Here is a 17,174-nt window from a genome sequence, read left to right on the forward strand (position 1 = left end):
GTAGGACAGGAGGACAGGCGATTCTGCCATAAATCCTAATGAGCTCAGAGGAGCGTTGCCTTCAGAATGGGAGAGAAGTTATGCCCCAAAAATGCAGATAATCTAGAATGCAATGAGTATTACAGCTGCAAAATGATATATGGTAACAAAATCTAAAGTTAATGTACAGTAAACACACACAGTAAACACATGGTTACATATTAAATTGCAGTATTAGAGTAACACAGTAACAGCGTTGCAGCTGCAGGTGAGTTTTGCGATTAAGGTCACTCCCATCTCTCAGTACAACGTCTGTCATGTCAATCATTCATCGCACGCGGATATGAAAGGTCAGTGGGTTTATAAATAGCCCCCTAGAGACGCGCTATACACCGCTGTCACTTCCTGCCTACTTGCACGGCAGTATGGAGGTTGTGGGTGGGGGTGGGGGATGTCAAGGGGTATCAATGTAGGTACTAGTGTGCCCTAATGATCTCTGACTTCCAGTGGCACATGTGATGATGAACTTGGACATGACAGCGTACATTTCAAGATTTAAAAAAAAAAAAACGTAGTCAAGTCGAAGTCCAAACAAGATGCTTCAGATCTAATGATTCTCTGTTCAGGGTAGCTACATAGACTTATTTCTAGTAACATTAACTAGCTAAAATTTGCTAATATAGCTAGCTAAGCAGGTCTAGCATTTAAAATGGGCCTGTATCAATATGATGCTAATCTCCATACTTGTGACTAGCATGGCACTTTCGTGACCTCCATTGGACTTAGCTAGCATTTTGGACTTTGTACAAAACTAGCTAGTGTTGCCTTGAACAGATGGACTGTTCCCACCTCATGAAGCTCTTCAGGAATCCAGGAACTTTTCAGAAATTCAGGAACTTCAGGCCCCAGAAAAACCAGGACTGGATTAGTTCCTGGGCAGGAACTATATTAGCTCCAGGATCTGTACTTTTGCTGTGGAGCAGAACACACAGGACTTGGGAACTGATGTCACTGGACAACATTCTGATGGACAGCTCCATAACTTCGGAGTAGTAGCAATAACTTTATCACACCACCCCTTAACTGATTATTTTCCTATTTCCAGCACACCCCAAAATGATTTATTCCTTACTTAACAGACGCCTCCAAAGCCCAACGTCTACCCCGACTCACACTTTCACACTGCACATTTTGAGATGGCATCATCTCAGACTGAAGCGTCCAATCAGACAGCTTTGGTGTTGTTTCTGCACCATCTAGGTCATGTAGTGTTACGTACAGGGAAATTTAGCAGAAACAACGGGAAATTGAGGTTTGGGGAAATTGTGGGAAATTGAGAAGTGATACTGATTTAATTTCATCACGCAAGATCACAACCTTGATCATTCTGGTATACCGCAAATCTGCACAGCTCTCCACAAGCCTCAAGCGGAAGCTCCTCCCACTAGAGCGCATGAACTTTGTAGAAAGGTCTCCAGACGCATGAGTAAGATTAGGGATGGGACAGTGGTGTGGTGCCAGAACCGGAACAAGTATACTTATTGTGCTGTGAGTAATATAAAATATCACCAAATATTATGAAATGTAACATTCTGACTGCACCTTTAACAATTTTAAATAAAGGAAACTGATCTAAATATTAAACTGTAAACTTTATTACTTAAAACTGGAGCCAGCTCAGTTGCTTCACAAAACACGAGACATCTCATTGTTAAAACTGATCAACTTACTTCAATCAGCAGAAGGAACCGCCCACTTCTTAAGAACAGTCGTCCTTATATGAAACGCAAAGCCCCGCCCCTTTATTCTCAGAGAGCCAATCAGAGCAAAGGGGGAGGTTCTTTCTCTTTTGCATACAGCTCGGAGTCCCGGTGCAAGCAGAGCGGCGCGGAGCTCAGACCACAAGCACCTGAGCTCCCGTTCCAACCGAGAGACACGGATACACTTCACAGCGTTATAGAGGTCATAAGACGCTTCATAACGGGCTGCACGCGAAAGGAACATTCATTTGTGCACTTGTCTTTCATCAGCTTGGATACTTGTTGGGGTTTTGTTGTTGTTTTTGGTTTTTTGACTTCACGGGGTTGAGCACTTGGGACTGCTGCGATGCCGTTATTAACGGAACTCTAGTCAGCTTGCGGTTGACATTTCTCGGATAGCGCGCGAGCCTTTTAAGGAGCTCTGCTTTCACTTTGCGTGCAATGCCAAGCGCTCGAGACCCGACGCTCATTTGGAATTAAACGCAGCAACAACATTATTAATAAAAATAACAATAATAAAAACTTTTTTTTTTTTTTTTTTTCCGCTAACGGCGAACAAGCGCGTGCCCCGGGGCGGGGGTGGCAGCCGGTTCTTGCCTGTAGCGCGCGCGCGCTCTCCTAAATGCCCACCCGCTCGCGGGACTCGCAGGGCTCTCGAGGCTGGACGGAGAGATGAGCTCGTGGGTCGTGCTGCTCGTCGCGCTCGTGGCGTGTCTGCGACTTGGCGGCGCGCAGGTAAGCCCGACGTGACGTCACACCGCTGCTCGAGGGCTCGAGCCTCTTCTCTTCGTCTCTAGGTTCCATCTCAAATGCATTTTCTAACACACACACACACACTCACACACACACACACATATATATATATATATATATACATATATACATACATATACACACACGCACACTATATGTAGTGCTATATGTGTGAGGTTAGAGTGTGTGAGATGGGAGCTGGAGGAGAGCAACTGTGATGGAACAGGTCCTGTGTGTGTGTGAGGTTTAAACAGGACCGGAGTGTGTGTGAGGTTTAAACAGGACCCGAGTGTGTGTGAGGTTTAAACAGGACCCGAGTGTGTGTGAGGTTTGAACAGGACCGGAGTGTGTGTGAGGTTTAAACAGGACCCGAGTGTGTGTGAGGTTTAAACAGGACCGGAGTGTGTGTGAGGTTTAAACTGGACCGGAGTGTGTGTGAGGCTTAAACAGGACCGGAGTGTGTGTGAGGTTTAAACAGGACCGGAGTGTGTGTGAGGTTTAAACAGGACCCGAGTGTGTGTGAGGTTTAAACAGGACCCGAGTGTGTGTGAGGTTTAAACAGGACCGGAGTGTGTGTGGGGTTTAAACAGGACCGGAGTGTGTGTGGGGTTTAAACAGGACCGGAGTGTGTGTGAGGTTTAAACAGGACCGGAGTGTGTGTGAGGTTTAAACAGGACCCGAGTGTGTGTGAGGTTTAAACAGGACCGGAGTGTGTGTGAGGTTTGAACAGGACCGGAGTGTGTGTGAGGTTTAAACAGGACCGGAGTGTGTGTGAGGTTTAAACAGGACCGGAGTGTGTGTGAGGTTTAAACAGGACCAGAGTGTGTGTGGGGTTTAAACAGGACCAGAGTGTGTGTGGGGTTTAAACAGGACCAGAGTGTGTGTGGGGTTTAAACAGGACCGGAGTGTGTGTGAGGTTTAAACAGGACCGGAGTGTGTGTGAGGTTTAAACAGGACCCGAGTGTGTGTGAGGTTTAAACAGGACCAGAGTGTGTGTGGGGTTTAAACAGGACCGGAGTGTGTGTGAGGTTTAAACAGGACCGGAGTGTGTGTGAGGTTTAAACAGGACCAGAGTGTGTGTGAGGTTTAAACAGGACCGGAGTGTGTGTGAGGTTTAAACAGGACCGGAGTGTGTGTGAGGTTTAAACAGGACCGGAGTGTGTGTGAGGTTTAAACAGGACCAGAGTGTGTGTGATCCTGAGTGTGTGAGCAGGTTCAGAGCAGCAAATTAGGTCCTGATTGTGAGAGATCTGAACAGGACCTAAGTGTGTAAGATTGGAGTAAGTCTAAAGTGTGTGTAAAGTGTGTGTAAAGTGTGTGTAAAGTGTGTGTAAAGTGTGTGTAATTGGAGCAGGTATTGTATGTGTGAGCTCGGAGCAGGGCACAAGTCCTGGCACACGAGTGTGTGAGAATGGAGTAAGCTTAGAGTGTGTGTGTGTGTGTGTGTGTGTGTATGTCTAAGATCAAAGCAGATTCTGAGTGTGTGTAATTGGAGTAGGTTATGAGTGTGATTCAAAGAAGATGCGAGTGTGTGAGTTTGGAGCAGGACACAAGAGTGTGAGTGTGTTGGACACTGGAACAGGTACAAGTGTGTGAGGTGCAAGTGCCATATAAGGACATGCTCCAAACCACACATTTAATTCACTATATAGGCGACATAAACACCATCACAGAGCCATAGCTGTGGACATGTCTCAATCCACACACCCTATTCTCATTTAGGTCATTTCAAATAGCCCAGTGCTTTATGGGTAATCTGTACATCGCAGATTATCTGGACACGACCTGGTGTGGTGTATTATGGGATTTCAGAAGTGCACTAGATAGTCTGTGCAATACTGCCTGCAAAATGGCTCACTTCCAAAATCATGCACTGTGTAGTGATTATAGGGTCAGTGTTGGATTATGGTTGAGAACAGATGTGGTGTTTTTATGACAGGTGCTTTAATTGAGTGCACACACACACACACACACACACATCTGCATGCACGTACAGTGACTCGGCTCAGAAGTAAATCCCTCATTCATGCTTTGCTTTTAATCCCACCGCCTCATGTTAAACATTACATCACCCCAGAACTGATAAAACAGCTACAGATTTTTCTTCTCTACCATCAGATTCAAAGCCTAAAAGGTCATCGGGGGGTCACTGGATTCGGGCTAAAGCTCAACAATTGAAGCAGAAGGTTGCGATCTGTGTTACATAAGCGACAAAATAGATAATCTGTGGGATTTGTAACATGTGGACGGCTCAGTCACATAACGTTTTGGATTTTGTTTTTCTCGGAAACATGACGCGTGTGTGCTGAAAAACACAGTAATGGTTCGCATTAGATACTGATGGGAAAATAAAATTAGTTATTGGTTAAATTAATTATTTTCCAAGCATCCTAATCTTCCAGCATTACATTTTATGACTAGTTCTTAGAAATATTCATTTGTCTTCTATGCAAATTTTCAGAATTTAGAATGACTAGCCTAATCTTAATTAAGTATTATTTTTGCGAAATTATGCGAGGTCACTCGTGTCTGTTAAACTGAAGCTAACGTCGGCTTCCTGCGCTGTAAAGTTCCAGCGCTGACACTGGAGGCTCCTTCCATAAATGTAAAATAAACATCTCCTTACAGAAAACGTCACCATATCAACGATTGCGCACGTTTTTAATCCGTTTACGTAGCGTGCCCGGCTGTGAGAATTGCTACTATAGGGACGATAACGTATATTAGAATAGGCACGTTAATATAAACCTGCGATTTGCAGATAGCTGGATAGCTACAGATAGCTGTCTGTTATAAACAAAATAAATAATCAACACCTACTGGCCAATCAGAGTCGAGAATTCAACAGCACTGTGGTATAACCTTGAAAAATAATAACGTATTCGAAGCTAAATATAGTGCTACACCTTGTGAAAAGTAACGCTCACCCGCATTCTGCCTGTACTAGCATGATGACGACTATCGGCTTTGAGTGCAGTTTTAAACTGAATCCCAGCCCTTCTTTCATCGCGCTCTGCTGTCATCGACCTATCCATCATCTCCCGACCTATTTGTGTGACGTGAGGAATCTATGCAGGCTATATGTGTGCGTCTGAGCCACCTGCCAAGATCAGCATACAGGATTTCTTTATGTCTGGATTCAGTGTTCTGGCGGTTTGCCACAAGGTTCGGCAGAGTGCCGTGTGTGTGTGTGTGTGTGTGTGTGCGTGCAGTAATTCGGGCCTGTAATTATAGCCCGATCCCCTCACCTCTTCTCCGCAGCGGACTATTAGCATTCCTGTGGCTCCGGTATCCCATGATTCAGCTGGGCGCTGTGGCATGGGGGTGTTCTGTTGGGTCCTCACTTAGATTGTCAGGACCCGAGAGATGGAACTGGTTGACACACTGATTTATTGTGCGCACGTGTGTGTGTGTGTGTGTGAGTGTGTTGGTTAACGGGTGCAGAGTTTTCACTGGAACATCTATCACCAGCTTAATATTATTAGTCTCACACACACGCGCACACACACACGCACACACAGCCCTCACTTTAGCTATTTCATAGGGTTCAGACCTGACTATGATAATTTTACACTGTAGTTATATTTCCCACATTAACACTGAATGTCTGAAAAACAGAAATTGTCTTTACAAACATTGTTATTGTAACATTGTTTCCCGTTGCCATAGAAACATGACTTGCGAAATGAGCATCATGTTACACACTTCATGTTTCTTTGTAATGTGGTTTAAAGCATGACTTTGACAAAATCACACACTTTTGTTTTTGGATTGTGTGAATGCTTGCGATTTGTTCGAGCTACACTTCAAAGTAGACGTATTATATAAACATGACGTGAGGTTGTGTTGCGGCCGCGCATCTCCCAGGTCCTCGGTTTGATCTTGAGCTTGGGTTACTGCCTGTGGACTTTCTCATGTGGGTTCCTGTGTGGGTTTCTGGGTTCTCCGGTTTCCTCCCACTTCCTTAAAACATGCTGGTAGATGGACTGGCTGTGCTCAATGTGTGTGTGTGTGTGTGTGTGTGTGTGTGTGTGTGTGTGTATGAGATGCCCTGCAATGGACTCGCATCCAGACATCCATTAGTTATTTAACCTTTATGGAAGGAGTCTCCAGTGTCAGGTCAAGGCTGTACGTTTTCCGACATCTTCAGGACTTTGCGGTTTCTTGGTTTCGTTAGATTCGTTATTTTGTCTTGTTAACGTAATATTTAAATTGTAATTGTTAGCTGTTGTATAAGAAGAGTAATACACTTCAGAATGTGCTGTTAAAGGGATTTGTAGTTGTGTTTGTTTGATTTTGCTGCAATAATATTGCGATAAAAACACAAGCAGGCTTTTTTTTTGTAATATAATGAAATTTTCTGATAATATTGTGGAAAAAAATGTAATGCTATGTAAACACAAGTGTACAATTTCATACAGTATCATAATATTTTCAGTTATGGTGATGTAATATTAAATAAAAAATAAGCATAAAAATTATATATTATATATATATTAATGGACTTTGATGTTCATAAATTACTATGTAGCTTTGTAAGTTATAAAGTGTGTGTGTGTGTTTGTTTATTGCAGAGGTGACTAGTTATGCATGCACATACATTTGCTTTCACATGCAAACTTAATTGGATGAACAATCTTGTGTGTGTGTGTGTGTGTGTGTGTGAGCAGCTTAATTTATCCTTGCTGTTTATGTTTCAAGTCCAACTACTCATAATCATCTGTGTGTGTGAATGGTGAACTTAAATGGAGCCCTACTTTGATGTCCTGTGTGTGTGTTTGTGTGTGTGTGTGTGTGTGTGTGTGTTTGTATATGTTGCCTATTTGGGCAGTTGCTAAGGTGCTTGTTGTATTTTTGCTCTAATACAATGTGCTCATCACATGATGATGACCACATACACACACAAACAAACACACACACACACACACACACACACACACACACACACACAGGACATCAAAGTAGGGCTCCATTAAAGTTTGGCAAAATTTACACAGGTATGTTCTTCTATAAACATTCTCTCTCGCTCTCTCTCTCTCACACACACAAACACACACACACACACACTGTTTGTCAGTCATGGAAGCTTGCAGGTGTTACAGGTGTGTGTGGGTGTGTGTATATAAAGTCTCTTTAAAACATTTACCTTCAGGCCAACATTCATTGATCTCTCTCTCTCTCTCTCTCTCTCTCTCTCTTTCACTAGGACCCTGTCCCTTTGTCTCTGGTGAATATGGTGATGAACTCTCCCATCTCATCCATGAAGGACCTACAGGAGCTGCTGGACGTTCACTCCGTAGGTAAAGCGGACACACACACACACACACACACACACACACACACACACACACACACAAAAACAATAGAGTCAGTACTGTCAGTTTAAATATGCAAATACATGCATTATTTACAATATATGCACACTTAAAAGAAACTTTATATTTTAACAGAATTTAATATTATGATAATATTGCTCTGCGTGTCTGTGTGTGTGTGTGTGAGACAGTAATAACTGCATAAAAAGCCAGTAGCTGAAGACAGGGACAATGGCAATGACCTTGAGCCCACTGCAGCTTTTGGTTTAACGGACACACACACACACACACACACACAAGGCCAGGCCATTGTATGCCATACACCAGACTCCTCTCTTCTGTACAACAATAATTGCTGTAGCCATGGGAGGGTCACACATACACACACACACACACACTCACACACAGTGTGTGTTCAGGCTTCAGCCGGCTGCGAGCCACATGTTGTTAGTGCAGCAAACACACACACCCTTAACACACACACTCCTGCACTAACTCCCCCTGCCAACACACACACACACACACACACACACACAAAGATGGGAGACTCGAACTGAGAGCAAGGTCTAGACTGATCTCAAATACATATATCATCTAGCTCGCACACACCCACACACACACACACACACACACTCTTATTGACAGATTGTGCTATTACATTGGTTCATATTGATGGCTAACTGGAGGCCAGCCTGCTCTCAGGGAATAAAGAGCAGCGATTGTACAAACAACACAGTTTCCTTTGTGCGACGATGAACAATGTGACTAAAAAAAGTTAGCGGCATCGCTATTAAAGCCCAACGTCAATAAACCGCACACACACCCCAACATCACAATGCCACAGAAACCTGGTGCGGATCGACTCGAGGCCAGAAAGGATGTTTCAGTTCTGTTCCAGTATCAAATCTAACTACTGGCAATCAAATTCAGCTCTATGTTACATTGTCAATAATTAGCATATCCAATACCCTAGTGGACATTTTGACAAGCTTTTGTGCAAATGAAGTTACATCACAATTTTACGACTTGCAAATCCATTATCATGTTTGTAAATCTGCACACGTTTCAGAAGTCACAGCTACAAAACACTGATGTTGCAAGTTTAAATCAAAATTTAAGTGCGAACAAATTTCATGCTTATTTATGAATCGCTGGTTTTTAGGGCGTTAGCTAAATTACAGAATTAGCTGAAAACCACTATCATTAACTACGATACTATGATGTTTATCCTAGTTTTACGAAATGCTATAGTTCGTGCCTCTTTAGAAACTTTAAGTGTTATTCGGTTTTCCTGTGTTTTCCCGTCAGAAGGGCTTACAAGTAGAACCTTAAAAATAAATAAATAAATTAAAACTATCCCTTTTACGTAGCTAAGAAAATTTTCCTGTCATTGTAGTCTTAGCTATATAACTATGAACTAGCTTCCTCTTACTATACCAATAGTAAACTTGGCAGCTAGCAAGTGAAACTACGTTACGTTTTCTTTAATTTCTTAGCACTTAAAGGGCATTGCATCTTCTACGAATTTATTTTGAAATTTTAATACAATGTTAGGAACAAAAGGGGAAAAATTATTTGATTACCAGTGTAGCCTAGATGAAACTTCATAATTATTAGCCAGATCGAAATGAATTGAAAATTCTTTTTCAAAGCTAGCTAGTTTGATTTAACCTGCTATTAAATAAGCAAGCTAGCATTACCAAAAGTTTTCATTGGAATATGTTAGCTAAACAACAGTCATTTCTACGAGAAGAAGTCTTTTATAAAGAACACTTTTTTCTTTTTTAAGGAATACTTTGTCATTGCAAATAGATTTATATTGTTTATATAATGTATTTGAGCTTAGTTTATGGACCTTAAACACAAAAAATTATTCTGTTTACTTCTTTACAATAATGCACTCGTGTGATCTACTACGGTAATATAAAATCTACGAGAACGGACAAGATGTGTTCCGCACAATTCCTGACCAATCAGGGAACACTGGGTGAACAAACAATATGGTGCACCTGGCTATCTTTGATAAAATGATTGCTCATAATACTACTTGTATGAGATTTGGCATTTGGGACACAGCCTGATTGTCTGTCTGTTCTTTCCAGAAGAAGAAGAGGACGAGGATCATTCAAATGGAACGCATAAACGCCTTCCCAGAAGTCTCGGTGAGAGCCGCTCCCAGCTTCCCTTCCTCTCTTTGTCTTCCTCCATCTTTCTCTGTCCCTCTTTTGTCTTCTTCCCCGAATATTCCTAGTTACTGTTTTTTTCAGCCGTTTCTGCTTTGTATGTGCGAGTCTGTGTGTGTGTGTGTGTGTGTGTGTGTGCACATTTAGTTTGGTACTTGTCGGCCGTCTGCATGTCTCCGAGTCAGCGTTCAGTCTAGCCACTTGTCCTTAGGCCACCTTCTTAACACACACAAACACACACACAGTGATTTGAGTGTCCTCTTCACATCCTCTTCACTCGCTCTCACACACACTCTTGAGTGTACACACACTCTGACAGAGCTGAGGGCGTAAGTTATGGTTTGTGTGTGTAGCGCTGTTAGTCCAGTCTACTACTGACATGTGGGGAATCCAGTTCCAGTACATAGCAGGACAGAGTGTGTGTGTGTGTGTGTGTGTGTGTGCGCGCATGTGTCCTGATTTTACCGCATAACAGGTCTCCCTGGGTCAACAAGAACGGAGCTTAAAGTTAAATTTGATTTTTTTCATTTCTTGGTCTTGATGTAGTGCTTAGCATGAAATACTAGTTATAACTGCCTAATGCTAAGTTAGCTAGCTATCGAAACACTGCACATCACTAGCGTTAGCTAGCTAACTAGTTATGTTAGCCAACGATAATGTTATTGTTAATATTAAGTAGCTGAACAAATTTACTAGAATGTTAGGTAAACTTGTATTTTTGTAAATAATACGAGGAGTTAAATTCACTAGCAAGCAAGCTAACGTGAGGTAAACTATTGAAATGTGGAATTAAAATCAGTAGCTGAGTTTTCTCCATGCGGGAAAAAAACACTTCCTAATAAGGATTAGCATGTATGGTGTGTCTTTTAACCATTTTCACCACAGTATTTAATCATTTTAACGGTTAACTGAAAATATTAGTTGATTTTATACAAGGCTAGCAAGCAAGCTAACGTGAGGTAAACTGTTAGGGTGTCTAATCGAGGTTAACTTGTGTGTGTGTGTGTGTGTTTCAGGCGATGTGCAGATTGCTCAGCCGGCTGTGTGTAAGGTGCGAACCGAGGTGATGGAGGTTACGCGATCCATGTTGGACCGAAGCAATGCTAACTTCCTGCTCTGGCCACTTTGTGTGGAGGTGCAGCGCTGCTCGGGCTGCTGCAACACACGGACGCTGCAGTGTGTGCCCGTTACTACGGAGACTCGCCATCTACAGGTACACACACGCACACACACACACACACACACTGCCTGCCCTGGCCTTCCTAGTGCCCAGTGTCCCACATACACACATCCTGTACCACAGTAGCAGACACAATACATTTTTCCATCCTTATTACAACCTGCTGTACTCCGGAGATGTTTGTAAAGTCGCCAACAACAAGACATCAAATTACAATCAAATTACAGCCACTGCTACAGTATTTGGTAACTAACTAGTTATCTAGCTAGTGTTCGGTAACCATTATCCACTTTAATAGCAACCAAACACAGTTTTTTTTAGTTTAGTGAGAAGTACAGTCTGTTTTACTCTTTAGACATTTATTAGGAAAACATACAGAATTTGTAAGGTCATAAATACCGTCCTTTTTGTCGGAATTCACACGTGATTATCTGCGTAACTTACACAAAACTTGTCATGGAGTTGTGCTAGGTTAAAGTTAATTGAAAAACATTTATTTTTCCACAGATTGCATTAGCCTGCCTCTATATATATCCCTTCGCTAACATTACGAAGGGTTCTTATAGGAGAAATGTTAGCTAAAATAAATCTCTAGCTAACATACTTTTAGGTTAGCTGAATTTTCTGAATGATACAGGTGTTTGGAGAATAATTCTACGTAACGTTTTTAAGCATTCATACAATTCTGCTGTGACATTTTTAGTTGTAGGAACTTGAACAAAGACGTTACTTTTACGTGATATTAGTTTTTGTCTAACTGTGAAAGTTCTGTTAGCAGGGTACTGAAAAGTGAAGTGAAGAGGCCTAGTATTACATCATATCACATCACAAAACTGTAACATTCTCTGTTAGTTAAGTAATAGTACACTAAATTAAGGTATTTTCTTACAGTTAGCTGGCTAGCGTATCAGGGATTGTCGACTGAGCAGCTAAATAGCTAGCTGGTAGCTACTATAACTATAAAATATAGTATTAAATAAAATAAGATAGCAGAGAAGCTACTATTATAGTAGATAAATATTACTTAAAAAAGCTAGATAGCTAGGCTAGCTAAACACTATAACTTCCTCGAGGATCCTTTTGTAATGCTAGTTTTTTTTTTCCTTCCAGATGACTAAGATCCAGTTCATCAACAGACAGCCCGTCTACGAGAAGGTCATCTTACCTGTGGAGGACCATCTCAGCTGTAGCTGTAAATCACGCGCTGTCAGTCAAACCACTTCGACGAAGACCACAACGTCCCCGCCTCCTCCCCCCAAACTCATCACCAAACCCCCCATCTCCAGGAGCCAATCAAAAGAGGAGCTGCATCGCCACGACGACCTAAAACACAACCAGAGGTTCCAGCTGGAGGATCGAGAGACTCAGTGGCAATCGAAATACACATTGTCACACACGCAGAGAGTGCCCGTACACACACCCGCACACACACCCGCACACACACAGGGCTACGGATCCGGTCCGTTCCAACACACGCTCACACACGCGCAGGGCTCAAGTACAGAAGACGCCTCGACGAGGCACGCGAGCTTTGGCGTAACACGTATGCTGAGCGACACGACGCAACATGTCACACCAATACAAGAGCACCACACACGCCATTCAGACCCGGAGAAGGTTCGGGAACACCACACACACCCTGGCAGTGGCGACGACAACATAAAATCCACGGCGAGCGGAGAACACCCAGAACATCATCGGCATCACCATGACAACCACGAAGCAGCGACAAAACACCAACACGAGCCGAGCAAATCACACACCGCTGAGCATCACCGCAGCCAATCAGACATGGCGCTTCAGCACAGCGGCCAACTGGAAGCCCCTGTTGTCAGCTTCAGCCACGTAGAGGTCATTGGCCAGTCAAGCGGCCAAAGCGAGCTGTCCAGCCAATCATCAACGCCCAGTTTTCACCAATCAGAAGCGAAGGACCAGCACCAAAGCCAATCAGAGACAGACAAGCTATCAGAGTCGGGGCAGGAAAAAACAGAGCATCATCATCATCACCATCATCATCCTCATCATCATCCAACACAAGCTGCCACACAAAGAGCAGGTGTGTGTGTCATACAGGATGTATGTGTGGTTTGTCATAAACAAACACACACCCACCCACACACGCACAAACGCCTACAGCCTGTCCTTATTGTATTATAATTAGCGTTGCATCTGTGTCCTGTTTTCCAACGTCAATAGTGATATTTATTATCAGGTCAAGAACTTTGAGATGATTGCTTTCCACAATCGTTTAACACAATTTCCTCTCTCTCTGCATTTCTCATTACTCTACAGTGACAAACGCTCCCGCTGGCACATCTCCTGCGCCTCACACACCCCCTCCAGCCGTCCCTCAGCGGAAACGAAGGAGAAAGCAAAAGAGGAGAATGAGCAAGTCTGCCATGAGGGCCATGATCATGTAAGAAACAGGGAAAGTAATGGAAAAAAGACGGTCTATCTGCTGAGTTCAGTTCTAACAAGTACAATTGTACTCAAATAGGTTAGGTGTTGTCAGGTTTCCTGTCAGATTAGCTCATGTTAGCCTGCTACCATTAATGTCCTCAAAAATATTGTTAGCTCTAAGTTCGCTTATGTTCTCGTGTTACCATTGTCAAACTATAATATGAAAATTCATGAATATGTCTTCAAAAACCTGTCAGAAATCCCGTCATGTTAGTTCTTGTTAGCTAGTAGGCTAGCTTTAGCAGTAATGATTATGAACATTTGTGATGATGACTTAAAATTCCTGTCAGAAATCCTGTCAGGTTAGCTCATGCTAGCTAGTACACTAGAGAGTGGTGAAGAATATGAACGTTTGTAAATACTACTTAAAAATCCTCTCAGAAATCCAGTCAGTTTAGTTTACATTAGCACTGAAGTTTACTAACATTTGTTAACATGACCTAAATCCGCTCAGACGTCCTGTTAAGGTAGCTCATATTAGCTAGTTCGCGAGTGTTAGCAGTCAATATCCTAAACAAAATTTACATTATAATAAAAACATACTAGTAAATACTCCCTCATTAGGGAGCAAATTGCTTTTTTTTTTTTGACACCAAGAATAAAAATTTAGTTCCAAGCATGAATGTTCTTGCCAAGTTACCTTGTATGAACAAAGCCATGAGAAGAGAGAACACTGTAAACTAGAAGAGTTGCTAGCAGCTGCTCATGCTAGCACTTCCAAAATTACAAGCACTGAACTAGCTAGCTAGCTGAGGTTACCACAGGACATTACTGGTAGCTAGCTAACTTAGCTAACTCATTAAAAAAAGGCAGAACAACCTTACATGTTTTAGTCTTGAAAATGAGCAAATACCCATGTATGACCATTTTTCTTTTTTCTTTTTTTTAAATCAGATATTAGCACATAGCTAAAACAAAAGAACTGAGAACAGACAATGAATTCTGAGTATTTGGCAGGGTAATTAACATTTCTTGGTATTTTACCTGTTCTCAGGGTCAGATGATTGTGGTGCTGTGCCTGTAATCTTGTTTAACTGTTTTAGAACTGATGGATAGTTCTTGGTTCTGGACTCAGACATTCAGAGCCTAATGTCTTCAGTAGTCATCTGTTCAGGACAAAATTAAATTTCCTTGTTTTAAAATCTAATTAGATGTATAATATGGATTCTGATTTCCTCCCTCCTTCAGGGTCATGTCCTAAACGAACCGGCACTTTGCCATCACGGACCAGAAGAAACCCGGAGAGATGCCGGATACCGCACAGACACATACACTGACACACTGGAAATATCGCTCACAATAACTGGAAATGGCTTTGATCTCTGAAACATAAACTCAGAATGACTACATTTCCCAGCAGCCAGCACGGCAAAGAAGCTCCGACGCTCGGCATTATGGGATGTCCTTAGTGTTCACTGCACATGAAAGAAACACTGCTGACACAGCCTGCCAAATGATGAGACTGCATGGAAACCAATGCAGGGAGAGTTTGCCAAATAATGAGATTGCATCTAATACAAAGCAGAAAGCCTGCCAGAAAATGAGACTGCATCTCAAACTATGAGGAGTCAGCCTGCCAGATAATGAGACTGCATCTAATACAAAGCAGACACAACCTGCCAAATAACGAGACTGCATGGAAATCAATGCACGGATGATTTGCCAAATAATGAGATCGCATCTAATACAAAGAGAAATACTGCCTGCCAAAAAATGAGACTGCATCCCTAACTATGAGGAGTCAGCTTGCCGAAAAATGAGACTGCATCAAAATCAGTGCAGACACAACCTGCCAAATAATGAGATTATGCCTAAAATAATGTAACACAGGCTGCCAAATAGTGAGATGTAATTGTAAGATAAATACATAAAGAGTATGACAGATACTTAACCCATACTTGCAAAATAGTGAGCAATAGCTAACGGTGTGTCATGTTGTCGTGTCTCTCGGAATACTTTGTGGAAAAAAGGGAAAAAAGTCCTATGTGGACTATAAACTGCCAAAACAAACAAGTCCCGGTTACCCTGGACTGCAACAGAGCAGATTAAATCTTACATCTGTGGCTAATCAAGATAACTGGATGCTACTGAACGGACACGAGGACTTGAGCCACAACTGTACTGGGAGTGTTAAATATTACACAAATTAATTTAAAACCTAATGCCAACCTCACATTCGTCACGTACTGCTTGCTTGTAAAGTGTTCTTGTGTTGAATAGCGTCAAATCTCAACGTGTGATAGACGTTTAACTGAGATGTCACGCACTGGAATTCTGCTTCTCAAGAAACAAAGCAGGAAAACATGCTTAGCTGTATTATTAGCAGCCTTGCTAATGCCAGTCATAGCACAACTGGAATATACTGCATGTTTTAGCTTGAGTGCATTCGCCAAAAACAAGCCCAAATTTAAAAAAAAAACAAAAAAAAAAACCTGGTTTATCATCAACCTGTGAGGGGGGTGATATAAAGAATGTCAAAAACTGTGCTTAGTCACGCTAAAACTACTGATGCTACAGATGCTAGCAGGAACTTGTGTATTAAAACTACTGTTTGCTAAGTAATGCATATGGCTATATTGTAAATGTTACAAATTTTTATTTTTCTGCTGTTTTTTTCTTAACTTATTTATGAAAATGGTAGATGTTTCCATCTGCTTCTAACAGTAATAAAATGTTATTATTGAGAATTATTGTAATAATGTAATGCTATTTTAATATAAATATAAATATGTGAGAATCATGTTGCTGTTTCTGTATGTTCTGTTTTCTAAGTAAGTGTGTTACGTTTGAGGGTGTTTCATCTTAGCAACGCGCACAAGAAACTATTGTGTAAACATTTAAAGTTTATAGAAGAGGAAACCGATTAGCCAAAACAGGATGTGCATCAACAGATTCGGCTTTCATCCTCTGAAAGTGTGTCTGAGGGTTTGAGTTTGAGTGAGGTTTGACTGCGTGTGTGTGTGTGTGTGTATTTAAGTTGACAATAATAATTATTATCTGATTTACAGATTATTCTCATGGTCATGTAAACAATACACTACGCATGCTTAAAGAAGGGCAGAATTCTGTTCAATTGGAGGCCAGAAAGATTCCAAAATAGATATTTACTAGTAAAGTGTGTAAAGACTTGAGAGCGACTAGTTAGCAGTCAGTAACGTCAAATCTGTAACTGACTAATAGAAAATACAATGATGGATGGATTGTGTACGTTATGGACATGAAACAATGTAGTGTTTATTAGCACATCTCCGCTCTTTTATCAATAAAAAAAACAACTACTTGATTTAACTACAAACTTTAGCGTAGTGTGTGTTAGCGTAGTGTTTATCCCACTAAAGTTATAATTAAAAAGTAGAACTTTAAATGCATTTTTAAAATAAATGGACAAATATGTAGTATTTGCTATAATAGCTTTAATACGTTATAGCTTTGCTATAATAATGTAAATAACAGAAATTTGACTTACGAGCCAGACTTCTTGCTTCAGTTAAAGAGACAGACACTTTTTGCTTCACTAAACATTGCCAAGAGCTGCCCGTGTTCA

The 17,174-nt window shown here is 41.6% G+C and overlaps 1 protein-coding gene across 1 annotated transcript; it reads left to right on the plus strand.

Moving 5' to 3' along the window:
* The first annotated feature begins 1,837 nt into the window (after nucleotides 1-1,837).
* si:ch211-79m20.1 (histidine-rich glycoprotein) lies at nucleotides 1,838-16,383 on the plus strand. Its single transcript, XM_026948072.3, has 7 exons — nucleotides 1,838-2,474; nucleotides 7,699-7,792; nucleotides 9,910-9,969; nucleotides 11,007-11,203; nucleotides 12,281-13,226; nucleotides 13,463-13,586; nucleotides 14,819-16,383. The coding sequence occupies exons 1-7, from the start codon at nucleotides 2,412-2,414 to the stop codon at nucleotides 14,829-14,831; spliced, it is 1,497 nt and encodes a 498-aa protein (XP_026803873.1). The 5' UTR covers nucleotides 1,838-2,411; the 3' UTR covers nucleotides 14,832-16,383.
* The last annotated feature ends 791 nt before the right edge of the window (nucleotides 16,384-17,174 follow it).

Source organism: Pangasianodon hypophthalmus, chromosome 25 (assembly GCF_027358585.1).
Source record: "Pangasianodon hypophthalmus isolate fPanHyp1 chromosome 25, fPanHyp1.pri, whole genome shotgun sequence".
Lineage (NCBI taxonomy): Eukaryota > Metazoa > Chordata > Actinopteri > Siluriformes > Pangasiidae > Pangasianodon > Pangasianodon hypophthalmus.